Source organism: Eptatretus burgeri, chromosome 14, assembly GCF_056783735.1.
Source record: "Eptatretus burgeri isolate ZD-2024b chromosome 14, Ebu_testis_v1, whole genome shotgun sequence".
Lineage (NCBI taxonomy): Eukaryota > Metazoa > Chordata > Myxini > Myxiniformes > Myxinidae > Eptatretus > Eptatretus burgeri.
In genome coordinates, this window is record NC_140974.1 from 74,049,210 (window position 1) to 74,074,285 (window position 25,076).

Below are 25,076 nucleotides of genomic sequence, written 5' to 3' on the forward strand. Positions count from 1 at the left end.
TCCCCCTCTCCACCAAAACCCCCCGACCCTTGCCGAAACGGCTCACCCAAGCGCACCCGACATGGCCCAGCTATGCGCCATGCTGGCGGCAATGACAAATGAAATGAAAAACGAAATGAAAGGCATGAACAAACAAATGAACGAAAAGATGGATGCGAATACACAAAAATTGGATGCGAATACACAACAAATGAACGGAATGGAAACAAACATGAAGGAAGAAATGAAAGAGCTGCGGGGTGAGACGCAGAACATGGGAATGAGCCTAAAAGGAAGCTTGGAAGAACTAAAAAACGAAATGAAAAAGGAAGTCGACACGATACGAGCGGAGGTGACCGGGTTAAAAGAGAAAGTAAAAGGAGTGGGAGTCGCAATGGAAGAAAGTAAACAAGAGAGGGTAAACGAAATAAAGACGGTGGTGGGAAAAATAGACAAAGTAGGAAAAGGATTGGGAGAAGTAAAACAGGGACAAGACCAAATAAAGGAGGAAATAGGGAGGAACACGACGGCGATAGAGGAATTAAAAAGAGAACAAGGGAAAATAAAGGAGGGATTGGGAGCCGTGAAGGAGGACTGTGAGAAAAGACATCGGGAAATGACAGACAAAGTTGAAAACCTGCGAAAGGAGGTAAAAGCGGAGACACAGAAAGGATTAAAGAAGGTGGCGGAGGAATGTAGAAAGAGACATGAGGAGGTAATTAATGAAATGGAGCGGAAAGCCGGAGAAAAGACAGAGGAACTGGGGGAGCAGATAGGAAAAAACCGGGGCGAGACAGAAGAGCAGTTTAGGACAACGAGGGAGGAAATATCCAAGACAAATAAGATGGTGACACAGGTACAAGGGGAGGTGGAGCAAATAAGAGAGAAAGTCGGGGAACTGTCGTTAGGAACGATAGGGGAGGAAATAAATGGGGTAATAAAGGGGAAAATGGAGGAAATGGAGAAGAGACTGACGGATAGGGTGGAGGCCCGGTGTGAGAAGCAGGGTGGCCTCCTTCGGGAACAGGAGGAGAGGATATACTCCCTCGAGGCGAGTCACGACCAGGTGGGTTCGGTCGTGCTTTGCGAGGTCGAGGGGAGGAGTGCTGCGAACGGGTGCACGGAGAGCTTGGGGGGTATAGAGGCCCCGGAGACCCTTGTGGGGACACGAATCCCCAGTGTGGTTGTCCCTGTGTGTGTGGTGCAAGGCGTGAGTGCGTCCCCGTGTGTGGAAGCGACCCCGTGTGTGAGTGAGGCCGTGTGTATGGATGAAACGGCCAGTGTGGATGAGGCACCGCGGTTGAGTGCCCCCGCGTGTGTGAGTGAGGGACGGTGTGTGGATGAAGCACCGCGGTTGAGTGCCCCCGCGTGTGTGAGTGAGGAACGGTGTGTGAGTGAGGCACCGCGGGTGAGTGCCCCCGCGGGTGTGAGAAGTGGTTTGTATGAATGGAGCACCACGTGTGAGTGGTATGGTTTATGCAAGGGAGACCGTGTGTGTGAGAAAGCGGTATGAGAGGGAGATGTCGGTTGGCATGCGGGAGCACGCAGCCGCGTCTCCCGGTGTGAATGTGATGGAATGGAGTGTGAGCGTCGTAACACGCGGGAGTGCGTGTGTGGAATGGAGGCGACGACGGCGACATGAGAAGAACGAAAGCCGAGTAGCGGCTGTAGTTGTTTCGGGGACCGTGCCGGGTTCACCCAGCAGTGAGCACGAGGTCCGTGCTGTGCAACGCACGAGGCCCCCACGTGCTCGCTTGCGAGAGTGAAGTACCGGTCCGGAAACGCACGCGGTGGATTTGCCGATCCCGCGGACGGACAAAGTTTAGGCAGGATTATGGATTTAGACCGGACGGGTTCTCCACGCGATCGTGTGTGTTAAGCTCCAACGGGCAAAGCACATGTGTTCGCGTGGGGAACCCCTCGAGACGTGGGGCTTGTTTTTTTTATGCGCACGGTGACGCCATGGCTGCACGTGGGGTTGGAATCCGGCAGGCGGGGTATCCCTGCCGGATGGTACTGTCCAAGGAGGGACGAGGAACACGTGCAGCTGCATGACGTCACGGGCAGGTGTAAAGTGCGCGAGTTGTCGCGCTGGTGCTGCGCATGAAAAAAGAAAAAAAAAAGCAAGCCTCACTTTCGGGTGCACAGGATTCCTGGGCAAGGGGTGGAAGACCCCCTTGACCTGGGCACAGGATAGAAACTAGTTAGGGGGAAGGGTTAGCTTAGTTAGACCGACTTCATGGGGCAGGGATAAGTCCTCATTGAGTCCGTGGAATGGATTAATTAGAGGGATTTAGATGAGCTTTAGGTTGGGAAATAAAATGATTTTTTGATTATTAGAAGACAGTGAATGTGTAGTGGGGACGTAGCTTAGCTACGTAGTGTTAAAAGGAACGTGCTGTAGTTTAAGGGACGACGTGGGAGCACGAGTTAGTTAGGGGAGGTAGTTAGGAGGATGGCAGGGTTCAGCGGTGTGTGTGCTGAAGAGTTGTGAGGTGAGTGCATGTGCTTGGTGAGTGAGTGAGGCCAGCGGGTCTGTGTGAGTGGAGCGAATGGGGAATGCATGGTGCGATGAGTGATTGGGGGGAGGAGTGACTCCCGCCCAAGGGACCCCCGGGGTCAGTGTAGAGTGAGTTAGGGGGTTAGTCAAATTGAAAAATGGAGGTCGTTTTGTTGTTGGTGTGAATGTAGGCTCGAAACCCGTTTGGAGGGGTGCAGGAGCCCTGTTGACGGGCTTGGGAGCGTGGCTGCGAAAGGTGAGTATCGCTGAGTGGGTACCCCGGGCACCAGGCCAGTCGGCCGTGGTAGGCCAAGGGCCCATGGGGGGCCGGGATAGCGTAGTGGGCACGGGTGCGCCTGCTTGGTGCGGGGGCCCGGGGCGCCATTAGCCGCGTGGGCAGTGTTGTGGGCACGGGTGACCCTCGGAAAGGGGCCTGGGAAGCCAGCCTGCCACGTGTGCGTTTCAGGGGAGGTGCCATGGGGGGCACTCCCCGGTGTTAGGGAGCTGGTAGGCTCGGAGGCAGTGTAGTGCCCGGGGGTGCCATAGCGGGAGAATCGGCAGAGGGTCGTGCCTGCCAAAGGGAGCCACGTGTCCCAGCCATGAGACCGTGTGAGGGCACGGAGAGAAAATTGGGGGGCGAGGCCCGAAATTGTGAGGACACCAACACAGGCGACGGGAATCTGGGTTGTTAGAACCAATAGTTTAAGCGAGAGGCGCTTGTTGGAAGCCCCGGGGTAGTTTAACAGTTAAATGGATAGGGTAGATTAGGAAGTGTACCCCTCCGCACCATCCATCCCCTCGCTCTCGTTGTGGGCCGCTGGACCCACTTTGGGTTAGATCGCTGAAGTCTGGGGAGGCCATCCTGAGGCTTGAATTGGGCCTCGACACAGGACGTTAGCTCTCCCTTATTCCCCTCCGGGAAGGGAACGTAGGGGTTGGGAGTAGGCTAGGTGACAGGATAGGTTAGCCGAACAAGGACAGTACAGGGGATTAGGGGACGATTTATAGTGGGGAAGTAAAAATAAAAAAAATAGTTGGGGCTAAATTGGGGTTTGACAAATTAAGGGAGTGGGTATAGACAGTGACAGGCAAAGGCGATAGGTTGGGAGGGAGACCGTAGGGTAGGTCCGAGCCCGCCTTCCGAGTGGCCAGCACCACCGCACTCCCTCCACTGAATGGCAAAGGCTGGCCAGCTTCATCTGCTGGCTGTGTTGCTGCAAGGCAGAGGCCGACCAACTTCATCTGCAGCTGCTGTGCTGCAAGGCCTGTGCCGGCCGGATCGTCTGCAGCTGTTTTTCTTCAAGGCCTGTGCCGGCCAGTTCATCTGCCGGCTGTGTTTGCCTGCAGCGGCCTTCTTCTGCGGGCTGTGTTTGCCTGCTGCCTTTGCCATGCCATGCCCACTGCCCATGTTCACCAGCCCCCGTTCAATTTTTGCTTTGCACCCCCCTGTTCATTGCCATGTGCGCCAGGATCAAGGCAACAGTTTGCAAGCTGCAAGAACTGCCCTGTTGGCAGCTACAACACGGGCCTGCAGTGGCGGCCCGTGCACCGTGTTTGCGACCAGTTCAAACCATTCATCCATCCATTCGTTGTGTTCATTGCGTGTGCCACTTGAGCTGGCACGGAGACTACGTTTGTGCAGCCCATGCACCATTGTGGTTCACTGCGTTCAGTTCAAAAGGGAAGGCCTTGGACTGCGTGCGAGCAGCCGGCCACGTTCCCTGTCACCTGCATTGTTTTGAGTCAGACTGCATGCGAGCAGCCTGGCTCCCTGCTAACTGCTTTCTTTTTGCAGAGTTCATTGATCCTGGGCCATGGTTTAGTGTAAAATTTGTAAGTTAAGGTAAGATGTACTGTACATATGAGTGCGCCCCCGGCATGTTTGTCCTAGCACCGGCAATTTTATTTAAGTCGTCCGTGTGAGTGAGTTTGTTTAGGTAGTTACTCAGCCCTTAGGTTATTTATTTTGGGGACACGAATACCATGAATGTCGCACTCAGGGATCCGTAGGTAAAATGTACAAGGGGAAAACTACACATGATGGCACACGAAAATTTGACGACTCGGGACGAGTCTGTAATAAGGGGAGGGGTAGTGTTGTGGTTGACCAAATTCGCAAACCACCATTCAGGTCCCTTATGTGAGATATCTCTGTAAGTATATGTGGAGTTAGGCCCAAACCCGTTGTTTCGAGGGAATAAATGTCATTCAGTCGGGCTGCGACTCTTGAGGATAGCCGTTTTTCTTTTACTATCTTTATTTTGGACCAGCCGCCATTATTACCACCACCAACCACGTCTCAACAGCCATCACACAACAACCACCAACCACAACGCCGCTTCACAACAACGACCACCAACCACAACGCCGCTTCACAACAACGACCACCAACCACAACGCCACTTCACAACAACAACCACCAACCACAACGCCGCTTCACAACAACAACGACCACCAACCACAACGCCGCTTCACAACAACAACCACCAACCACAACGCCGCTTCACCACAACCTTTACCGTCACAACTCGCCACCATCGCATCCACACCATCTCGCGCCACTTGTGGGCACCGATACTGGACTCGTGCAGGGCGCGCACCGAGCAGCGTATTCAAAAACATGACGGACTTTCCGCAGAAAACGGATCAAAAACGACTCACGCCCACTTTTGTTCCGTCCAATCGGCGAGCTGGGGCGAATTGGCCCCGCCTCCAGGGCGTTGGAGTGAGGTCGCGATATGCAAATTCATGGATCAAAAAGCATTCACGCCCACTTTTCCTCAGTCCAATGGGGAACCAGTTAGAGGTGAAGGGTCGGAGGCAAAGGGTCAAGGGTGAAAGAGCGAAGCCACGGGGCTTATATAAACGGCTGCGTTCGTCAGTAAAGTTCAGTTGTGCGGAGTTCAAGAGAGTCGTCGGTGGAGCTGGAAAGAAGTGGGAGAAGTCAAGAGTGAAGAGTTGGGACGAGCCAAGAGAGGAGACGGAGAGGGCGAGTAGACGGAGCTGTGGAGAGGTGACGGCGGCGAAGGCGGACGAGGGGGTGCTCGCGTCGGTGCCGGGAGCTGCACAGGGAGAGGCCAGTAACGCGACCGAGGTCGAGGAGGAGACGCTCGCCGCGGGACCCGAGACAGGGTGATATCCTCCTTCCCCCGAGCATCAGCAACCCCTCCTGTTTCCCCCCGCGCTGAGATAGTGCGACAAAGGGGGCCCCCTTCCCACCCCCTACCAGACACTGTCCGCGAGGCCCGCGGAGTTGAGGCGCCACCGCCGCTCTGCGTCTCATCATCAGACGGTAGGCCCGACCCGGTCTCGGCCCCAGGCCCGCCTCATCCTGGAGGGTGGTTCTCTTTTCTTTTGCTTTGGGAATATGTGTTGTCGGCGCAGTCTGTGAAGTAAAATTGTATAAGTGTTGCCGTGTGCCCGGTAGTCGGTTAGATCTGCATTGTTGCATTTGCTTTTTGTGTAATATTGCATTGTCTTCTTCTTTTACATGTGCTTTTGGTGGAATTGTATGTGTGTGCTTTCCGTTCATCGCGAAATAAATGTGCTTATTGTTGAACTGTTTTCCCGCTTCGCTTCGTCTTTTCTTTCATTGAATCTCCATCTTGCTTCACGTAAAGGGTTGGTCGTGGGCTAAAACGCCTGATAATTAATCGAACCGTCGAGGCCGACGAATAACACCGCTCGGTTATCCCGATAGTACGGAACGGGTCGCTTAAAGTGGCCCGTGTCCGAAGTCGACCTGCGGCGAGGTGCGATCGCCCGGTCTACCCTCCGTGTGGGTACTTAGGTAGGTCGAATTTGGCGAGCAACCCTATCCCACGCGGGGGCCGATTGGCACGATCGTGGTGAGACCGAAAGGTCCACCCGTGACTAGTTCCCGGCGTTAGTCCGAGAGGGTCACGACTGGATTGTCCGTCCGTTGGGCGACGTGCCGCGATTCGAGTTACGTGGCCGTCCGCACGCCGGCGGGTGCGAATCCGCAACAGTATTCACAAATGTCTACCAAGCACAACAATAATAATAAATAATAAGGCACATACTCAGGTCCCCAGTGTTGATTGTGACATCATACCAAATGAAGAAAAAGAATTGTGACATCAATCATGCCAAAAATAAAAATAATTAGACAAACATTCATTGTGACATCATTCGTGATGTCAAAGCACAGTGTCTTGTCATTGGTCGACAGATAAATGGCCGTAACTTGGGAACCGCTTGTCCGATTGATATCAAACCTTGAAAATGCACATCCGCGGGGCCCCGGCAATATTCCTGGCAAGTTTCAATCCAATCGGACCGGTGGTCGTCTGGTTATTAATAATTTGGGAAAAAATGGCACGATAAGGTGAGAAGGTGGAACGACACCTTCAGCTGCCATATATATACACCCTTTCAACACTGAAAAAGCAATAAAATGGCCGTAACTTGGGAACCGCTCGTCCGATCGATATCAAACCTCGAACAGGCACATCCGGGGGTCCCCGGCAATATTCCTGGCAAGTTTCAATGAGATCGGACCGGCAGTCGTCGAGAAAAGGCGGTCGCAGTCAAACAGACAGACACAGAGATTGCTGGAATTATAGATAGATATGGGGAAGACTAATTAATAGTATTGTCTTTTTTATTTTCAGCTGTTGGTTTCGTCAATTAGTTTAGCTCGAATGATGCGGACGGGCTTTGTGTTTTAATTATTTATTTTCAAGTTTGAGTTTAAATTGCACACATCCCCCCCCCTCCCCCCAAACATTAAAAAAATTATATTTTATCTTTTTAACATGATTGTAGTTCACGAAGGCTAAAACAGCTTTTCCAATAAAAATCAGCACCACAGGAATAAAATTTTATTTTTCCTTCCCATGGAATGGTTTGTAAATAAAAACAATAAAAGGTAAGAACGCAGATCTTCAGCCTTGATATGTAGAACGTTCATTCAGTTAATGTGAAGACTTCTCAGCAGGTCATCGCATGTGAGATCCGTTTTACCTTCATTTTTAGCACCAAAACAATTCAAGTTTGAAATCAAGATCGCTTGGAATGGAAAAAAAAAGGTAAGAAAATGTTCAAATCAACTGCTGTATTTTAGAAAAACGTTGATTTCCTGATTGGATCATCACAACCATCTTCAATAAAAACCAAAAACAACAAACTTGGTTTGGCGATCAGGGTTACAGGGAACAATAACCCCCCCTCATCCCCAAAAACACAAACAAAACACCTTTTTCGGGTTAACAGAAGTAGCGAGTTATTCAACCAGCAAGTTGGGGTCCAGCGATCAAAGATGGGAAGGAAGGAAAACAATTATTCAAGAAGACAAGGAAAGGTGGGAAGAGGAAAAGGAAGTTGGGAAGAGTAAGAAGAGGAATATTTCGATGACCAATGTTAAAAGTTTTCGGGTCAATGTCGGTATCTTCCTCTCAATTTAATCAAGTAACACGAGAGGATTCAACACTGACCTCAGATTACCAATTGTTCAGGATAACGTAAATGTCAGCAATCCACTATTCTTACTTCGATCGTCATTGTTAGAACGGGACGGTGTGAAAGTTGAAAAATAAAATAAAATAATAATGTTGAACACGACCAAGGCACAAAGTTTGGGCGAAAACATTGAGAAAGGTCGCCACACTCGATTCATCGTTCCGATATCTGCACGATACGCACAAGGAAGTTCATCGCCCGAGTTTGAAGAGAACATTTCCGAGATGGGTCATTGGTTGTTGTTTTTTTTTATATTTTCATTTAGAACACACGATCAAACTCAGTCTGCATCGCCCCGGCAGGGTTACGGGCATTTGCCGGCGGTTGGGCCGCCTGACCGCCGCCGCCACCGCCCCCACCCCTCCGCCGTGGCGGTGCCAGGTATTCGAACATGGACGTGTTGTGGGTTGAGAGCATGTCCTTAAGGTCCGAGGGCATAGGATCCGTCCAGAAAAAATCGTGGTTCAAGGCATCGTCACTGTCAACACGATGGGCTGGATCCAAACATAGCAACTTGTCAATGAGATCCAACGCATAAGGGTCTTTGACATAGGCTTTCAGACGTTCTTTGACCTTCCGCTTCTGTCCTTTGGGTAGCTCCAACTTGTGATATAGGTCATAGCGATCGACACCGGCCCATGCCTGGATGGTAAGAAAAATGCAGTACCATTTTGTGGGATCAGCATTACAAAATTCTTCACAATGTCGTCTGCGATAAACCCGTTATTACTCCTCGTAGAAACGTTTTAAAAATGAATTGACCCTTTAAACTATCCTCGAGCTCGTCACCCTAATGGTGTGCCTCGAAACAGCAATTTGGACCACAGCAGCACCTCAGGTGTAATCGAACCGCACAGCTGGCTGATGAGGGTAAGCTGGTGTTGCTCTGTACTGCCCTGCATGATAGGACTTCGAGTCCACATCTCTGCCATGATGCAGCCCGCACCCCACATATCAATGGGAGGTCCATAGTCTCGCTCTCCTGCAAAAGGAACGGATACATCGCACCACAGTAATGAAGCCATAAACAGGCTACGAGGGGGAGGAGGGAAGAGTTTGAGCTGTTGTGGTTTCTGAGCATACAGGAAGATGATGATCATTTCAGTAGAAAAAGCAAATTAACGCCACATGCCATCTCCTAAAGAACAAACATGAAAGGGCAGTTGGTGCTATTTGTAAGGGTAAAGGGAGCAGGCTTCAAATGTTTATTTAAAAAAAAAAAAAAAAAACATGACCACCTTTCCAAGAATGAAGCTCTCCATAGTGGCTTGCACACTTAAACCCAAACGAGAAATAATTAGAGAAATGGGTGTTTCTTTGTTTGTGTTCATTTCACTTTGCTGCACTCCTGAACTGCTGGACAGAGTGAATAGAAAACTGCTGGTTGGACTCGGGGTGTTAGTTTTCGGTGTTTTAAAGATTCATAGCCCGGAGACGGAGGAGGGGGAGGACCCCAATTCTTGTGCCGTTTCCTTATCCGACTTTCAGAATTTAATAGGATAAGAGTATGGACAATCCCTAGTATCGGTTAGCATCCATGGGGAGGAGACAATTCCTCCTTAGGAAACGACGTGCTGTGCGATGAGAAAGGCGGTGCCATTGTTGTGGCATCGCTGGTACCAAGAGCACACCAGGAAGTGATGCACTTCTCTCAACCTCGGGCTGTGTCTGTCTCGTCTAACAGTCCTGTGTCGTCTCTCGTGTATTCGTCTGTACGTTTGTGTGTGCGAGGTATTTGTCTCCAGGGCATAACTTTTTTTTTTACGATTTGAGTGAGTTTTTGTCATCAAATTTTCACCAAACATTTATAATGAGAATATGGAGAAGACATGCCTGGTGTTGGATTAATGTTTCAGGTGGTGGGCTCGGGATCCTAGGATGCAGAGTTCAAATCCCCCATGGCTGTTAAAGTAATACCAGGTGAGGTTGACTCTGCTTGTCATCCTTCCGAGGTCGGCAAAATGAGTGCCAGCTTGCTGGTATCCTGTGTCGGAGTGGTGACCCGCCCAGGATTGTGTCCAATAGCCAAGGAGACTGCTTAGGCAGCACCAATGCTCTGCACAGAGTATGGTTCCAATGGATGGATGGAGAACATTAATTAATAAATTAGACTTTCCAGTTTAGATTATGGGTTACTGATGAAGACCACAATGAGAAATGTATATCCAAAAATGAATCTCAAAATTGTGCTTATACACTTCCTTACAGAGGTTTGTATGTTCACCAATTCTAAGGAAAGCACTCCATTCTCGGCTTTCTAGGTTACCAGTTATCCAGCAATAATTGCACCGAAAAAAATTATGTCGTTTGCACCTCGCTGAAGCATTTTGATCATCGGATGCATTGCTCAATCACATAAGGATTCCATGCAGTTTAAATTTCACTCCTCCACTCGCTCCCCGTTCGACAAATAATTAAACTAGAAGGGCACTCGGTGGAGCACATACCTCTGCCACGCAATGCCTGATCCAGAAGAACATGTCGGGCACAAAAAAGAAATTGTGAAATTTCATGCTACATATCGTTTTGGCCCCAACTCTGAATGGTGAAGAATCACTTAAAAAAAAATGATTGGATCAATATTCGGATCTTTATCAAAATCGAATCAATTTGTCCTCGTCACACACCTAACTTTCCCACCAAATTTCATCCAAATCCGTCAACTTTTTGAGATATCCTGCACACAAACAAACAAACACGGACAGACAGACAGACAGACAGAGGTGAAAACATAACCTCCTTCCACCTTTGGTGGTGCAGGTAATAACATTGAGGACATGTAGGAAGGGTGAAGAATAAAGGGGGTGAGGTTCAAGAACCATGAGACAAACCCAAGAGCAGCTCAGGAGGACGGTACCACAAGGTGACCACCCGGTTGGTGTAGCGATTGCTCTGGCCATTTTTGGCGATGCTGAAGGCACGAGCCAGTCCAAAGTCTGCCAACTTCAACACACCTTCACGCGTAATAAGGATGTTCGCTGCCTTCATGTCTCGATGCAAGATCTTGGGGAATAGTGGGGAGCATAAAGTTCAGGAACCAATATGCAGACCCACAGGCAACAAGGATAAACAAGCTACTAGAATGTTAACAAAAACAAAAAACAAAGCCGATGACATCAGTCAAGGTGCAATCATCTCAGCACTGTCACGTTGAATCAAGTGAGCAAAAGATTCATTTTATGGCGCAGATCAGACCTTGTTGCGATGAATGTAGTACAAGCCATTAAGGAGTTGCTGCATCAACTTCTTGATCTCAGATAGAGTGAACTTCACGTTGCCATTACTCAAAAGTCCGGCCAAGTCGTGTTCACAGAAGTCAAACACCAAGTATATGCTCCCCTTGTACCGGTTATACTGGGTCGCTGTGGATACACGCGCAACAAACGTTTCCAGAAGGATCGTTCAAGTCCAAACTCCTTACAACGGTCAAATCTGTAAAACTTTTCCTCCTCAATGTGTGAAAGTCTAAATAAAGATCTCTCACGTCCACTCACTCACTTTCAGGCTTTTGGTCCTCATTCACACACATACAATTATATATCCATTTAAAAATCAAACGTTTCTTTCCCTAAAAAAAATCTGATAATCACATCTGTTGTTCTTTGACAATTAAAAACTCAACTCAAACAACAGGCACGAAGAACAAATGCAACGCGTCAGATAAGGTGGTGTAAAAGACGCTGCATCAATGGCGGGAAACTTCTCCCCGCAATTTTTTTTTCTGCGACCTTGAAAACATTTAATTTATTTCAATTTAATATTGTAAACACAAATCATCTTGTTGGCACTTTCAAAAACCTCCACAACAAAATTTTACACCATCTCGACCAATCAAATTTGCCGCTCACGTTCTCAGAGTGGGCGCTGGGGAATATCGAGAGTCGGACAGAATGGCGGCTCGTAGGAAATATAGATCACGCTCGGAAACGCAAAGCAAGACTTACAAAGACCCTTCCCACGTCCTTTCCCGAAAGACTGCGCAAGGTAAGGTGTTCCATGAACTCTAGTTTACTTTACCCAGTAAAGTGCAAGTCAATACTCCATTTGAAGATCATCGAGTTTTTAAAGCTTTCAAGCCATTTTGAAATCACATCGACGATTCCTGGACGTCGCAGGTCTGTGGTCGGTACAATTTCAAATTTACAAGTTTTGGTTACAAGTTATTTACAAGTTATAAATTTACAATTTACAAATTTACAAGATTACAAAAAAAATTTTCAAACTTCAGGTTTGTCTCGTCTCACAGCAAATGTAACCGCAATTTTTTTTTTTTTTTAAACACCCACTATATAACCAATGAACAATCCAACAGGAACTAGAACGTCACTCGCGAGAGCGCATACATCCGCCAAGCCGAACAGTGAACAGTACACGTTTTGTATCTCACCGATAGGCCAGGTCTGGATCTGAACCGAAATCGAATCGGCTTGTTATCGTTACCGAACCAACTCATCCACCAAGTTGTCATAATCCGTCCACAACGTTTGGAAATGTCATGCTACATAGTACAGTGGTTAATTTTTGGCCCAATCTCTCAACGGTGAAGAACCAATTAAATAATTCTCGGATCTGGATTTAGATCTTCACCAAAATCTAATCAATTCGTCCAAGTCACACACCCAACCTGTCCGCCACGTTTTGTCAGAATCCGTCCGTAACTTTGACATATCCTGCTCACAGACAAACAAAAACAGATGGACAGTCAGACAGGGTTGAAAACAAAACCTCCATCCACCTGAGGTGGAATAGGTAACAATGAAATTCCTGCTATCTTGTTCACAAAAATGGCACTTAAAGTGTGTTCCCTCCAAGTGTTGAATAATCGTGTGTGTGTGTGTGTGTGTGTGTGTGTGTGTGTGTGTGTGTGTGTGTGTGTGTGTGTGTGTGTGTGTGTGTGTGTGTGTGTGTGTGTGTGTGTGTGTGTGTGTGTACACAGACACCCCAAAACCGCTGGATTGACAGAGTTGAAATTTGGGGAGATTTTAGGCGTTAATAATAATTCATCGTCTTGGCGGTTCAGGAAAGGGGCGGGGAGGTAGGGGGACACGTTTTCCATGTAAATGTGTACGGTGTAGCGCCGCTCCAGGTGAGAGTGTATTACACGTGCCAGCGGTCCACAGTACTGTATTAGATTATAATAGTAGCTCTGTATTAAAACCTTATAGAATCGAAAACTTCTTGGACAATTTACATGTGTGCTCTGTCTTTTATGCATTCTTAAACTGCTGGACGAAATGCGTTTAAACTTGGTGGTTGTACTCTGGGTGTGTATGAGAACGTTACACGAAGCAGGGATAGCCACCTCCGGCATCAAGTTGCCCCAAGCCCCACTACCTTTTATGCTCCCATCGGGAGCGGCTGTTCCTGTTTAATTCCCCTTAGTATTACAAATTTAATGTCCTTTTGACCACGACAAATGCACAATGAGATGACAATCCAATCAATACATTTTGTCAACGTGGGCATATAACCGCACCTAACCTCAAGTACCAAAATTTTATAAACCCCAATTACCATAATTTTCCAATCATAAACCGTGGGGGAGTTCCCACGAATTTCGTCGTCAAAACCATATGGTGCAGTTCATTTGTTCCAGTTCTCTTCGAGCACCACGCTACGATGGAATCATTTCTTTAATATTGTGACGTCCACGGGACTTGAACAGTCCCGCTAACGTAGAATGAGCTGAAACGATGGAGGCGGTTTATTTCAATAACCCAAAGATGGCGGTTCTAATCGCTCTACCGCAAACGGGACGAGGAAGGTGGCACGAGTCGCTTTTCACTGAGTTAATGATGTTTATTTCTCTAACCAGAAATAATAAGACTCGGCAAGAAGAGGGATCCGGGGCGATTCGACGGGATGGTGGTGTGGGTTCGGGCGTGGGGAAAACACAAACAATTCCAATGGATGTACAAATCTCAAACCCTCTAAAGCGCCAGGTACACACACACACACACACACACACACACACACACACACACACACACACACACACACACACACACACACACACACACACACACACACACACACACACACACACACACACACACACACACACACACACACACACACACACACAACGTAGCTGGTCCTGGTGGTCAGGCTGGCCCGTGGTGTGGACGCAACAGTCCCTGGATTGGCGTCGGACGAGCTGGCGTTGCGCTCGTCAGGGGCAGGAGAAACCGTGGTGCTGTCGACCTCCTGGTCCTGGCCCAAGTCCGCTCACAGCTGCCAGGGAACCAGTTCTGGCGCCAAGTTGCGAGCAGGAGAGGGAGGCAGGTCCGCCCGCCGTTCGACCCCGTACTCCGAGCCAGCAGAACCCCAGAGCCAACCAAGGTGAGGCACGAGGCACAGCAAGGCCATGAGACACGATCAAATCCAGGATTGAATCAGCCCAACAAACAGCACGCTCCCAGCACAACAGCCTCCACCAGAACGGTTTTTCTGTACCGATCTTCTTCCTCTTCCTCTTCGCTCCGAACAGAGCCTTTTTATCCTTGAGTCCTCGTCACTTCCAATCGAGCCGCCCCATTGGCCCTCCGCCGTCGCCCTCCGCCAATCGCGATCACGGGGCGGAGCCATCCGCAGCACTGTCCTGTGACGTCACGGCAAGCCTCCAGGGAATACTAAAAGGGGTTTACGCAGACACACTTACCCTATCCCGTATCCCTATCTAATTACATGACAATTATCATTTCCCCCTTGAAGAAATGGACATTTACTAGACAACTTATCACCACTGAATTGCTACTTATTACATCGAGATCCTGGTACACTCGAACAGCATGGCATACCTAATTAAACATCCTAATTACCCTTTGAATTCATAACCCCCCCCTCAGACGTAACAATATTACACCATCCGAATCCGTCCACAAAACATGTCTTCGACAATGTAGATTGTCTAATTTTTTTATCTTCACTTAAAAGTGACCAGCAGATCAAGTGTACAAGGATTACAAGGAAATTATGCACAGGAGGCGGCCATTTGGCCCATCATGCCTGTGCCACACCAAGACCAGATTTTTTAAATAAATCCGTTGATAACCCTTCTCTTGTTGTGCAGCTTTTTTAGCTGCTCCACTGGTGCTCATTTTGCCAACCTTGGAAGGATGACAGGCCGAGTCAACCCCTGGTGTTAATTCAGCAGCCAATGGTGTTTGAACTCAGGACCCTAGGAACCCAAGCCACCACCCTAACCACAAAGCAAACACGAGGTTAAAATGTACCCAAATGTAATTTGATATGTTCCTCCGTTTCACAGCTGCTACTTTCAAAAACATGAATACTTAAGGGGTGCAGTTAATACACGATGCGGTTTACAATTGGAAAATTATGGTATCACTACGCAAGTGAAAAATCTATATACATATCTTCAAGTGTTTGTACGTTATTCTTTCACGGCTGAACCGTAGCACCGAGAGGGCCGAAATTTTTGGTGTAGGTACTTCAGAATGTGAGCAAGGTTTTAAGGCTACTGCACGTTGACCTTGAATTCTGTTTTGAGGCCAAAGGCTGCAATGAAGCGTATATATGGGGATGCGGGTCAGGCAGTGCAGCCGTCGGCCTGCAGGCAAAAGGTATAACCATGAGGCCAATAACTCCATAGCTTTACAATGTCCAACACGTCCTGAAACAACCGCCCGGAAAAACTCACCCAGCCGGGTAACGAAGTCAAAACATATTTTAAGAATCTTTTTACAAATTAATTAAAAAATGAAAAGCTGAAATGTCTTGCATCAATAAGTGTTCATCCCCTTCCCCAGATCTATGCCTCATCACAATTCTATCTCAGAGTTCTACGGACAGTTCCTTGGACATCGTGGTCGAGTTTCTGCTCTGACATGTACTGTCAACTGTGGGACCTTGTATAGAAAGGTGTTTCTTTCTCATTCATGTCCAATCCATTGAATTGGCCACAGGTGGACTCCAATCAAGTTGTAAAGACATCTCAAGGATAAAAGGAAATTGGATATACCTGACCTGAGTTCAATTTGGAGTGTCATAGTGAAGGGGGTGAACACTTCTTCACGGAAGACATTTCAGCTTTACATTGTTAATTAATTTGTAAAAAATTCTAAAAATGAGTTTTCACTCTGTTATTATGGGATATGATGTATTAATCGGTGATGAATTTTTTTTTTTTTTTAGATTTAATCTATTTTAAAATTCAGGATGTAGCGCAACAAAATGTGAAAAACATTGAGGGGTATGAATACTTTCTGAAGGTACTGTAGTTTCAGGTTTCATGCTGAAGCCACATTTCATCACCGGTTAACGGATGAGTGATAAAGTTGGTTGGATCCTTGTTGAACAGTTTGGAAGCTCACAACATGACGACGGTCATGTTGATCATGACTGTCCCATCCACCTCCATGGCTGCCGTGACATTTTGGGTGACAAAACTTGCTGCACATGCCACAAACTACTAATACATACAAATTTGTTTGATTGGGTTTGCTTCATTGATTTTGAAGATAAAAATTTGTTTACAATGGGGGGGGGGTATTATTTCCATTGTGCCAGGGAACTGTATAAGTATTTAGTGTTTTTGACATTAAAAACAATTGAGGCTCAAATGTATTTATGAAGTTGTTATCAAAATGAACAAAGATGCAAAAAGCATTTCACAATTTGTTTGAACAGTGAAGATGATGATGAAAGCAGGTGCATCTTCATTTAACAAAAAGGTAAAATATTACAATTCTGACTCACGTTTTGTTCGGCAAATCTCAATGAGGTTAACCACGTTTTCATGCTTCAGTAATTGAAGAATCTTGATTTCTCGGAGAGCTGTGATAGGAAACTGTTGCGGAAACAGATGGACTCTCATCAGCCATCATTGTCACTCGCAACTCACACTCATCATAGCTCACACTGCCTCCACATTCGTCACTCGCACCCACCGTCCCACCGGCCTCCGTGCCAACCCTCGCTCAGTTCCCCTACCCCCCACCTCCACGCCCACCATAAACCTGTCCCACCTACCTCCATGCCCACCCTCACCCAATGAATGGAACCCTTGCTTTCCTTTACCCAGAAATAATTTAATCACTAATCTCAGCACAAAATTAGCAAGCTCCGTGGGCGGAAGTCATCAAGATAAATAGGAAATAAAATACTGAAATGGTGAATGATCCGCCGTGGAGAGGAGAGAAGCTGATGTTTCGGCCCTCGCCCTTCGTTGGAGCAACAGAGCTTGGAGGTGGCCAGTTTGGCTTAAGCCAAGGAATTTCTTCAAACCAAATTTGGACACATTTTATTATTTAATTTAATACATGGTCTCGGCTCATGGAAGAGGTACAAGAGGACACTTTCAGGCAAAACAAAAATAAACCCAGTACTGATGCCGACATAATTAAATATATGGTGGGGGGGGGGGAACAACAACGGAGAAAAGAGTCAATTGGAACAACAAAGCAAGCGACAGAGAAACATGGTGTCAACATGCTGAGTCTTTGATCCAGCAGATCTTGATGATGATCATGTCAAGTCACAAACTTACTGATCATCCATTGCAGAACTGTGTGTGGTTTGTAGATTTATGAAAATGTCACAAAACGTTAAAACTTGGTCTTTTATAATTGGATGGTTTGTTTTACTTTAAACTAGCAAATACAACCTGTAGCTTCACTGACGGGGACAATAGGGAGGGGGGAGGGGTGGGAGAAAGAGAGGAGGCAGGTGTAGGGTGAGAGGGGGAGGGGAGGGAGATTAATGGGTCGGACGAAGAATGGTAAGCAAGGGGAGAGGTGGGGAGGATAAAACCTCACCAAACGTTGCAATTCACTGAGGAAGGATGCATGAGAGACAGGTGGGAGAGAGAGATGAGAGACAGGTGGGAGAGAGAGATGAGAGACAGGTGGGAGAGAGAGATGAGAGACAGGTGGGAGAGAGAGATGAGAGACAGGTGGGAGAGAGAGATGAGAGACAGGTGGGAGAGAGAGATGAGAGACAGGTGGGAGAGAGAGATGAGAGACAGGTGGGAGAGAGAGATGAGAGACAGGTGGGAGAGAGAGATGAGAGACAGGTGGGAGAGAGAGATGAGAGACAGGTGGGAGAGAGAGATGAGAGACAGGTGGGAGAGAGAGATGAGAGACAGGTGGGAGAGAGAGATGAGAGACAGGTGGGAGAGAGAGATGAGAGAGGTGGGAGAGAGAGATGAGAGAGGTGGGAGAGAGAGATGAGAGAGGTGGGAGAGAGAGATGAGAGAGAGGTGAGAGAGAGGTGAGAGAGAGGTGAGAGAGAGGTGAGAGAGAGGTGAGAGAGAGGTGAGAGAGAGGTGAGAGAGAGGTGAGAGAGAGGTGAGAGAGAGGTGAGAGAGAGAGAGAGAGAGAGAGGAGAGAGAGGAGAGAGAGAGAGAGAGAGAGAGAGAGAGAGAGAGAGAGAGAGAGAGAGAGAGAGAGAGAGAGAGAGAGAGAGAGATGCAATTTATTAGGATGGGGGAGTGAGGAGAGGACAGAGTGAGAGAAGGGTGGTGGGGGGGGGGGGTTGGAGGAAAATAAATAAATATAAAATACAAGTGGAGGTGGGGTTAGCAAAGAGAATGTTATGTGACGCTTAATTACCGAACACGAAAAAAATAAAAAATAAAAAATACAAAAACATGTCAGAACAGCTGTACACACAACGACACAACAGAGTTTGTAAAGGAATCCCCTGGCACATCCACAAAAACTTTGATATTCAAGTTCCAGAAAATTTGTGGGAAAATGAACCAAAAGCATCGGGGGGTGAACATCGAAAACAAAGGGTTGCAACCAGATATCATACCTAGGTACAAAAATAAAAATAAAAAGAGAAGAAGTCATTGCTAATTGATATGTTAATTACAGTGATGTTGGACTAACGATGCAGAAATCAAGACAATGACCAAATACCAAGACCTCAAGCATGAAGTGAAAAGATCCTGGAAGATGAAGAATGTCAAAGTTGTACCGGTGATGATGAAGAACTTCATGGGAATGATGATGAACAACCTCACAGAGATATTAAAACCCATCCCTGGGAATATCACTACAAACGAACTACAGTTGGAAGGTGTCCGGGGCTCAGTAACGATCCTGAAGAGAGCCCTCGGCACAAAACTTTGAAAACAGAAAACTTCACAACTTGGTCCATGAATCATGACCCCTAACTGAAATGAAGGTGGATACTTTGGACCCACCCTGGGAGGACTCCATTCCACATTCTGAAACCCCATATGTACACACACACACACACACACACACACACACACACACACACACACACACACACACACACACACACACACACACACACACACACACACACACACACACACACACACACACACACACACACACACACACACACACACACACACACACACACACACACACGTTATATACGTACACACACATGAAATACATAAAAAGGACAAACACAAAGATTTACCTTCAAACAGAGTTCTTTGAAAGAGGAATTCAAATGGGAAATTGGTGAAATCAAATTTTAAAATATATCAAGGAACAGGACACAAAATGTCGATCGATGCTCCAAGCCTTCATAGCTAGATCATGGCAAACACCTGGTAGGATGGACCTTATTGTTTTTATTAATGTATCGATGTCGAAGTGAGGGGTGGATTATATTAAAAGATCGAACAGAAAGGTAAAACAAAACAATATCCTGTAAAAAATATAATTGCACATTTTCAGCGGATGAGACACCTCCCGAGGCACCAACCGCACAGCACTGCAGGGTCCAACACAGGCAGAAACAATGTACGACTGTACGTATGTCTCATTGACGGTCCATTGACAGCACAGGTACTTTTACTGAAACAAACAACCAAGCAGCTTGGATAGCGCTCGCCAACTGGCTTAAGCACTCGAGCAAGCACTCCAATGAAACGGTTGAGAAGAAACGGCTCGTTTGGCACGCGATTAGCACCACGTTAAACATACACCTTCCAGAGACACCTGAAATGTCAAGCCACGAATGCCGACGTCTCCGGGTGTTTATAAGCATTGCAATGTACCCAGCGATTCGTCGCTATGATGAACAGGCATTTGATAATACGAGTGAGGAAAGTGAAAACAACAACTTTATAGTTGAGAAATCGTTGCGGCCTTTTCCAAGTCACGGTAAGGTTGAGCGGGCCAAAACATGGCGGCTTAAGACTCCAGCGAGGTTACCCAGGAAACGGCTTAAGTCCCCAGACAGCGAGGTAGCCGAGGATCACCTGATAAAGGATATCATTAAATTAGGCCATTAATTATGTTCAAATGGGGTGTTTCAATTCACCCAAACACTCAAATTTCACTCTTTCACTTCCTTGGAGTTTTCTTAGTATGTATGCAAAGTTTCAGGCTGATAGGTTTTATGGTTTTGGAGTTATGGAGGAGACACACTGACACACACAGCCTTTTATTAGTATAGACTGGTAAGTTACCCACCTTTAGGGTGGATACAGAACATCTGATCATCTCACAAAGCTTTCTTGACATTTGCCCAGTGACCTAGTAGTAGTTGGATAAGGAACATTCATACTGTCATGGCCAAAATAAATAAATAAATAAATATTTTGGTATCCACAAATATATATTTTTGGTTTGCAGTGGAACTAAACAAAAACAAGCTGAAAAAAATTGCTAAATCTTAGCTTATTCCACACACAAATCCTAAAATGTCCCGGGAACAATATTATTGGCACCTTTTGGAAGTTGTTAGAAAAAAATTAGATTTCAAGCAGGTGATTCGCCTTTACTTTAGAAATGAACTCACCTGTCGTGAGTTGCAGGTGCCTGCAATATAAAAATCACCCATTCAACCGGTTTGAATTGAGAAAATGAGCATTCTGATGTTTTGTGTCTGTGTGTATAGAAATAAGATAAGAAAGGAGAAAAGAAAAAAAAAAACAGATAATTGTCTGAGGAGGTCAGACACAAGGTTGCAGCCAAGCATGGAGAATCTCAAGGCTACATGTGCATCCCCAGAGATCTTGATGTTCCTATATCCACCGTACACAATGTTATCAGGAAGTTTAAGGCCCATGGTACTGTAGCCAACCTCCCTGGACGTGGTCGCAAGAGAAAACTTGATCGAAGATTGCAGCGAAGGATTCTTGCAATGGTGGAGAAAGCACCTCAATCAACTACCAAACATTCAAGCTGACTTTCAGACACGAAGTACGACGGTTTCAACTTGCACCATCTGTTGCCAGCTCAATGAAAGGGGGTTCTATGGTAGGAAACCCAGGGGGACCCCACTGCTGAGAGAGACGTAAGAAAGGCCACCTGGAGTTTGCCAAAACACACCTGAACAAGCCAAAATCCTTCAGCGAGAATGTCCTGTGGACAGATGAGACCAAATTAGAGCTTTTTGGTAAAGCACATCATCTTTGTTTACAGAAAACAAAATGAAGCCTTCAAAGAAAAGAACACTTTCCCTTCAGTCAAATATGGAGGAGGTTCAGTGATGTTTTGGGGTTACTGTGCTGCTTCTGACACTGGGTATCTTGAATATGTGCATGGCATCATGAAATCAGGAGATTACCAAGGAGGCATTTTGGAGCGCAATGTTCAACCCAGGGTCAGAAAGGTGGGTCTCCGTCAAAGGTCATGGGTCTTGCAGCAGGACAATGACTCCAAACACACTTCAAAAAGCACCCAGGAATGGTTCAACACACAACGCTGGACTATTCAGAAGTAGCCAGCAACGAGTCCAGATCTAATTCCCATTGAGCACCTGTGGGGAGATCTGAAAACGGCAGTTGGGAGAAGGCACCCTTCAAATCTGGGAGAACTGGAGCAGTTTGCACAAAACAGTGGGTCAAGCTGCCAGTCGAGAGGAGTAGAAAGCTCATCCATGGCTATAGGAAGTGCTTGACTGCCGTTATTTTGTCCAAAGGCTGTGATGCCAAATACTCAATCTCAGGTGTCAATAATTTTGTCAATGCCATGTCTTTTTATTTTCTGATTTAAAAGGATATATCAAGTTCTGAATCAAAAACAAAGCTTCTGTAATATGAACAGTGGAATGAAGAATTGTGGAGACAAAATACTTTTGTCAATTTAAATTTTATTTCGAGAAAATTGTGAATTATTTGAAAAATGTGCAAGGGTGCGAACCCAGACATTCACGGTTCCACGATTCGCGGTTCGTAAATTGTGACCTGCTTCTACATTCGCAGCCGTGTGCTTCACACATTCGTAGTTTTTCCACGGGATTTAAAATTTTTTCCCTTTTGAATCACAAACCACCAGGAACCTCTCCCCGTTTTTCCCATTGAAACAATGCCCCTATATTCGTGGCATATTTCAGGAACATATCCCCCGCCAATGTCGGGATCTGACAGTATAGATCAGTGGTTTTCAAACTTTTTTCGTGGCGACCCAATTTCAGAACCTCTTGACATCGCGCGACCCAAAAGATTCAAAACCCAATTCATAATATACAAGATAAGATTTCATATGACACAAGAACATTTACTGTTTACTTTATTCACCATCGTCATGTTTTCATAGACGAGTAAACGGAGAATAGCCGACAGTATCCAAATAGTACAGTTGAATGTTTCAGAAGTTTAGTCCGAATGACATTTAGATATATCAGTAAGAAGGATGAGCCTGTTTTTTCAGAATCCAACTTCTCTATTCGTGGAGAAGTAGATGACAATGCCAGGATCATATCATGCTCCATTTCTAGGTGATTTCTGCACTTTGTTTTCATCACCACCATGGTGGAGAACGACTGCTCACAAAAGTATGATGAAGGATATGGCATGAGAACCTTAATGGTGCGCCGTGACAGGGTCGGGCACGACGGCAGCATTTTGTCCCAGAATGTCGACAACGAATTTGTCCGTGCAAGAACCTGCGCTTCTGAATCCTGCTGGAGCTGTACAAGCTCTTCCTGTGCTGTATCATCTTCATCAGCAATCGAGTCCAGTGGAGCTGTGAAAGGGTCACGAACCACAGAAAAGGACTGCACATCCAGCTCAGGGAAATAGTGCTCGAACTGTTCAATGAGCGACCGAAGGAGACGTGCTATCTCCCCAGAAAGACTGTCGAGCTCAGTATCATCGTACTGGCAGGTCGTTAGATGCTCCACCAGACGGGGGAAAAGGCTGAAGCGCTTAACAGCTGCTTTGTCTGCCAGTAATTTTAGAGTCGTCAGAAATCTGCTCATTTTGTCGTGAAAAATCATGAGGTTGGCGTCTTTGCCTTGGAGGGAGCGGTTGAGGACATAGAGACGTTCAAAGATGTCAACGAGATAGCACAGTTCTAACAGCCAAGAGTCTGACTCAAGCAACGCTACCCATGCCGTTTTCCCTTGTGTGCGTAGGAACTCCTTCAGTTCATCTTTGAGCTCGTAAATGCGCAGAAGGTTTCCTCGAGATAACCATCTCACTTGAGTGTGGAATAGTAAGTTCTTATGGTTGGCGTCCATCTCCTGGCAGAATAGCCTGAATAACCTAGTGTTGAGGGCGCTCGATTTGATGTGATTCACCATTTTTACGACTTCTGAGAGCACGCTCTGCAAGGTTTCTGGCAAAGTACGAGAGGCGAGCGCTTCTCAGTGAATCATGCAGTCTACCATGGAGGTCTGAGGGGCCACCTCAAGCAATTTAGCCTTGAATCCAGAACGCACTCCTAACATTGCTGGCGCGCCGTCTGTTGTAGAACCGAGCAACTTTCCGAAGTCCAGATCATGGTCACGATAAAACTGCTCTACTTTCCCAAAAATGTCCTCGCCTTTGGTGGTGGCCTTCAATGGTTTGATGAGCAGAGGCTCATCGACAAAGTTATCAGCCTTGATGAAGCGGACCCAGACGATGAGTTGCGCGTACGATGTGATATCAGTGGACTCGTCCAACTGTATGGCGTGCCACGGCAATTCCTTGATCTTCTGTACGACCTGAGCCGTTACGTCCAGACTCATATCTTCAATTCTGCGTTGGATGGTGTTGTCAGAGAGGGGTGTAACTGCCAGTTTCTTTGCCGCTTCCTCCCCAACCATCAGAGATACCATGTCCTTTGCACATGACAGCACGAGTTCTTCCGCAATAGAGTGAGGCTTTTTAGTCTTGGCAACATGGAGCGACACTCGATACGAGGCCTCTAATGCCCGAGAATTGGTTTGATGGCATGTACCCTCTCTGTCAAGATGCATATTCTTGAGTGCAAGAAGTTTCCTCTCAAAGAACGCTCTCTCCTTATCCTGATAAGGTGCATGTTTTGTAGTCAAATGCCTCTGCAACTTATTTTGTTTCATCGACTCCGTAGAAAGCACTTCGAAACAAATCACACACTGAGGCCTCTGTGTCCCACTTTTATGCACCACGTAGTAAAATCCAAGGTCCATAAATTTATCCTGGTAAGAACGTTCTCGAGATTTGCTGGTGGCCGGTGCTGCCATCACAAATAAAGTTTTGAGTCGTACGTGGAGACATGAATAGACGTTAATGATAGAGTCAGAGTCTGAGTCTGAGAGGCCGCGGATAAAACCACTAATTTCACACCAAAATGAACCGCCCTTTAGCGAGCCCGCACATCGGAGAGATCCCATTCCAAGCGTCATGTTGCGCCGGTTCACATACTTTGAACGAACCATTTATATTACATCCCGTAAAAGCGAACACCGATCGAAAATAGACAATTTTTTTTTGCTGCAAGCGGACGCCCGCGACCCCACAAAATTTGCTCGGCGACCCGACTTGGAGTGGTTGGGTATAAAAAGATCCTCTTAGTCACGATCGTGTGCAGCCTGTGGTTGCTCGTTGCATCATTTTCTGGGGGCGTGGCTGTACCGCTGATGCGGTGCCTTCTGTTACCAGTACATTGCTACTCATTTTGCCAACCTCAGAAGGATGACAGGCTGATTCAACCCCACCTGGTGTTAATTCAACGACACAGTGGCTTGTATTCAAGACGCGAAGACCTTCAGCCAGCCACCTTAACCATCAAGCCAAATCCAGGCTTATCCTCCCAATCAGTGCTAATCATTGTAGCTGTATGCAGCAAAGGACATCCAGGTTAACAGACAAAAGTGCCTGTCCCAGACAGTCAGACAAGCATCAATGTCTAGCACTGCCACCCTTACACCTGCCCCACTTGCTTCTCTTACTCTCTTCCCCCCTCAA

General features: G+C 46.8%; 2 protein-coding genes across 4 annotated transcripts in view; both read right to left on the minus strand.

Moving 5' to 3' along the window:
* Positions 1–7,308: 7,308 nt before the first annotated feature.
* Positions 7,309–25,076, minus strand: part of CDK9 (cyclin dependent kinase 9) — a 23,825-nt gene continuing 6,057 nt past the window's right edge. For both annotated transcript variants that reach the window (XM_085855613.1, XM_085855612.1), the window contains exons 3-7: positions 16,682–16,772; positions 11,156–11,322; positions 10,792–10,963; positions 8,794–8,942; positions 7,309–8,602 (exon numbers count right to left, since the gene is read on the minus strand). In XM_085855613.1, coding sequence (XP_085711739.1) covers positions 8,222–8,602; positions 8,794–8,942; positions 10,792–10,963; positions 11,156–11,322; positions 16,682–16,772 — 960 coding nt within the window. In that variant the 3' untranslated portion in view covers positions 7,309–8,221. The remainder of the gene's footprint in view (positions 8,603–8,793; positions 8,943–10,791; positions 10,964–11,155; positions 11,323–16,681; positions 16,773–25,076) is intronic.
* The window catches only part of LOC147013630 (protein FAM200A-like), a 5,858-nt gene continuing 5 nt past the window's right edge, over positions 19,224–25,076 (minus strand). For both annotated transcript variants that reach the window (XM_085855614.1, XM_085855615.1), the window contains exons 1-2: positions 21,488–25,076; positions 19,224–21,282 (exon numbers count right to left, since the gene is read on the minus strand). The exon at positions 21,488–25,076 is cut by the window's right edge and continues 5 nt beyond it. In XM_085855614.1, coding sequence (XP_085711740.1) covers positions 23,510–24,547 — 1,038 coding nt within the window. In that variant the 5' untranslated portion in view covers positions 24,548–25,076 and the 3' untranslated portion in view covers positions 19,224–21,282; positions 21,488–23,509. The remainder of the gene's footprint in view (positions 21,283–21,487) is intronic.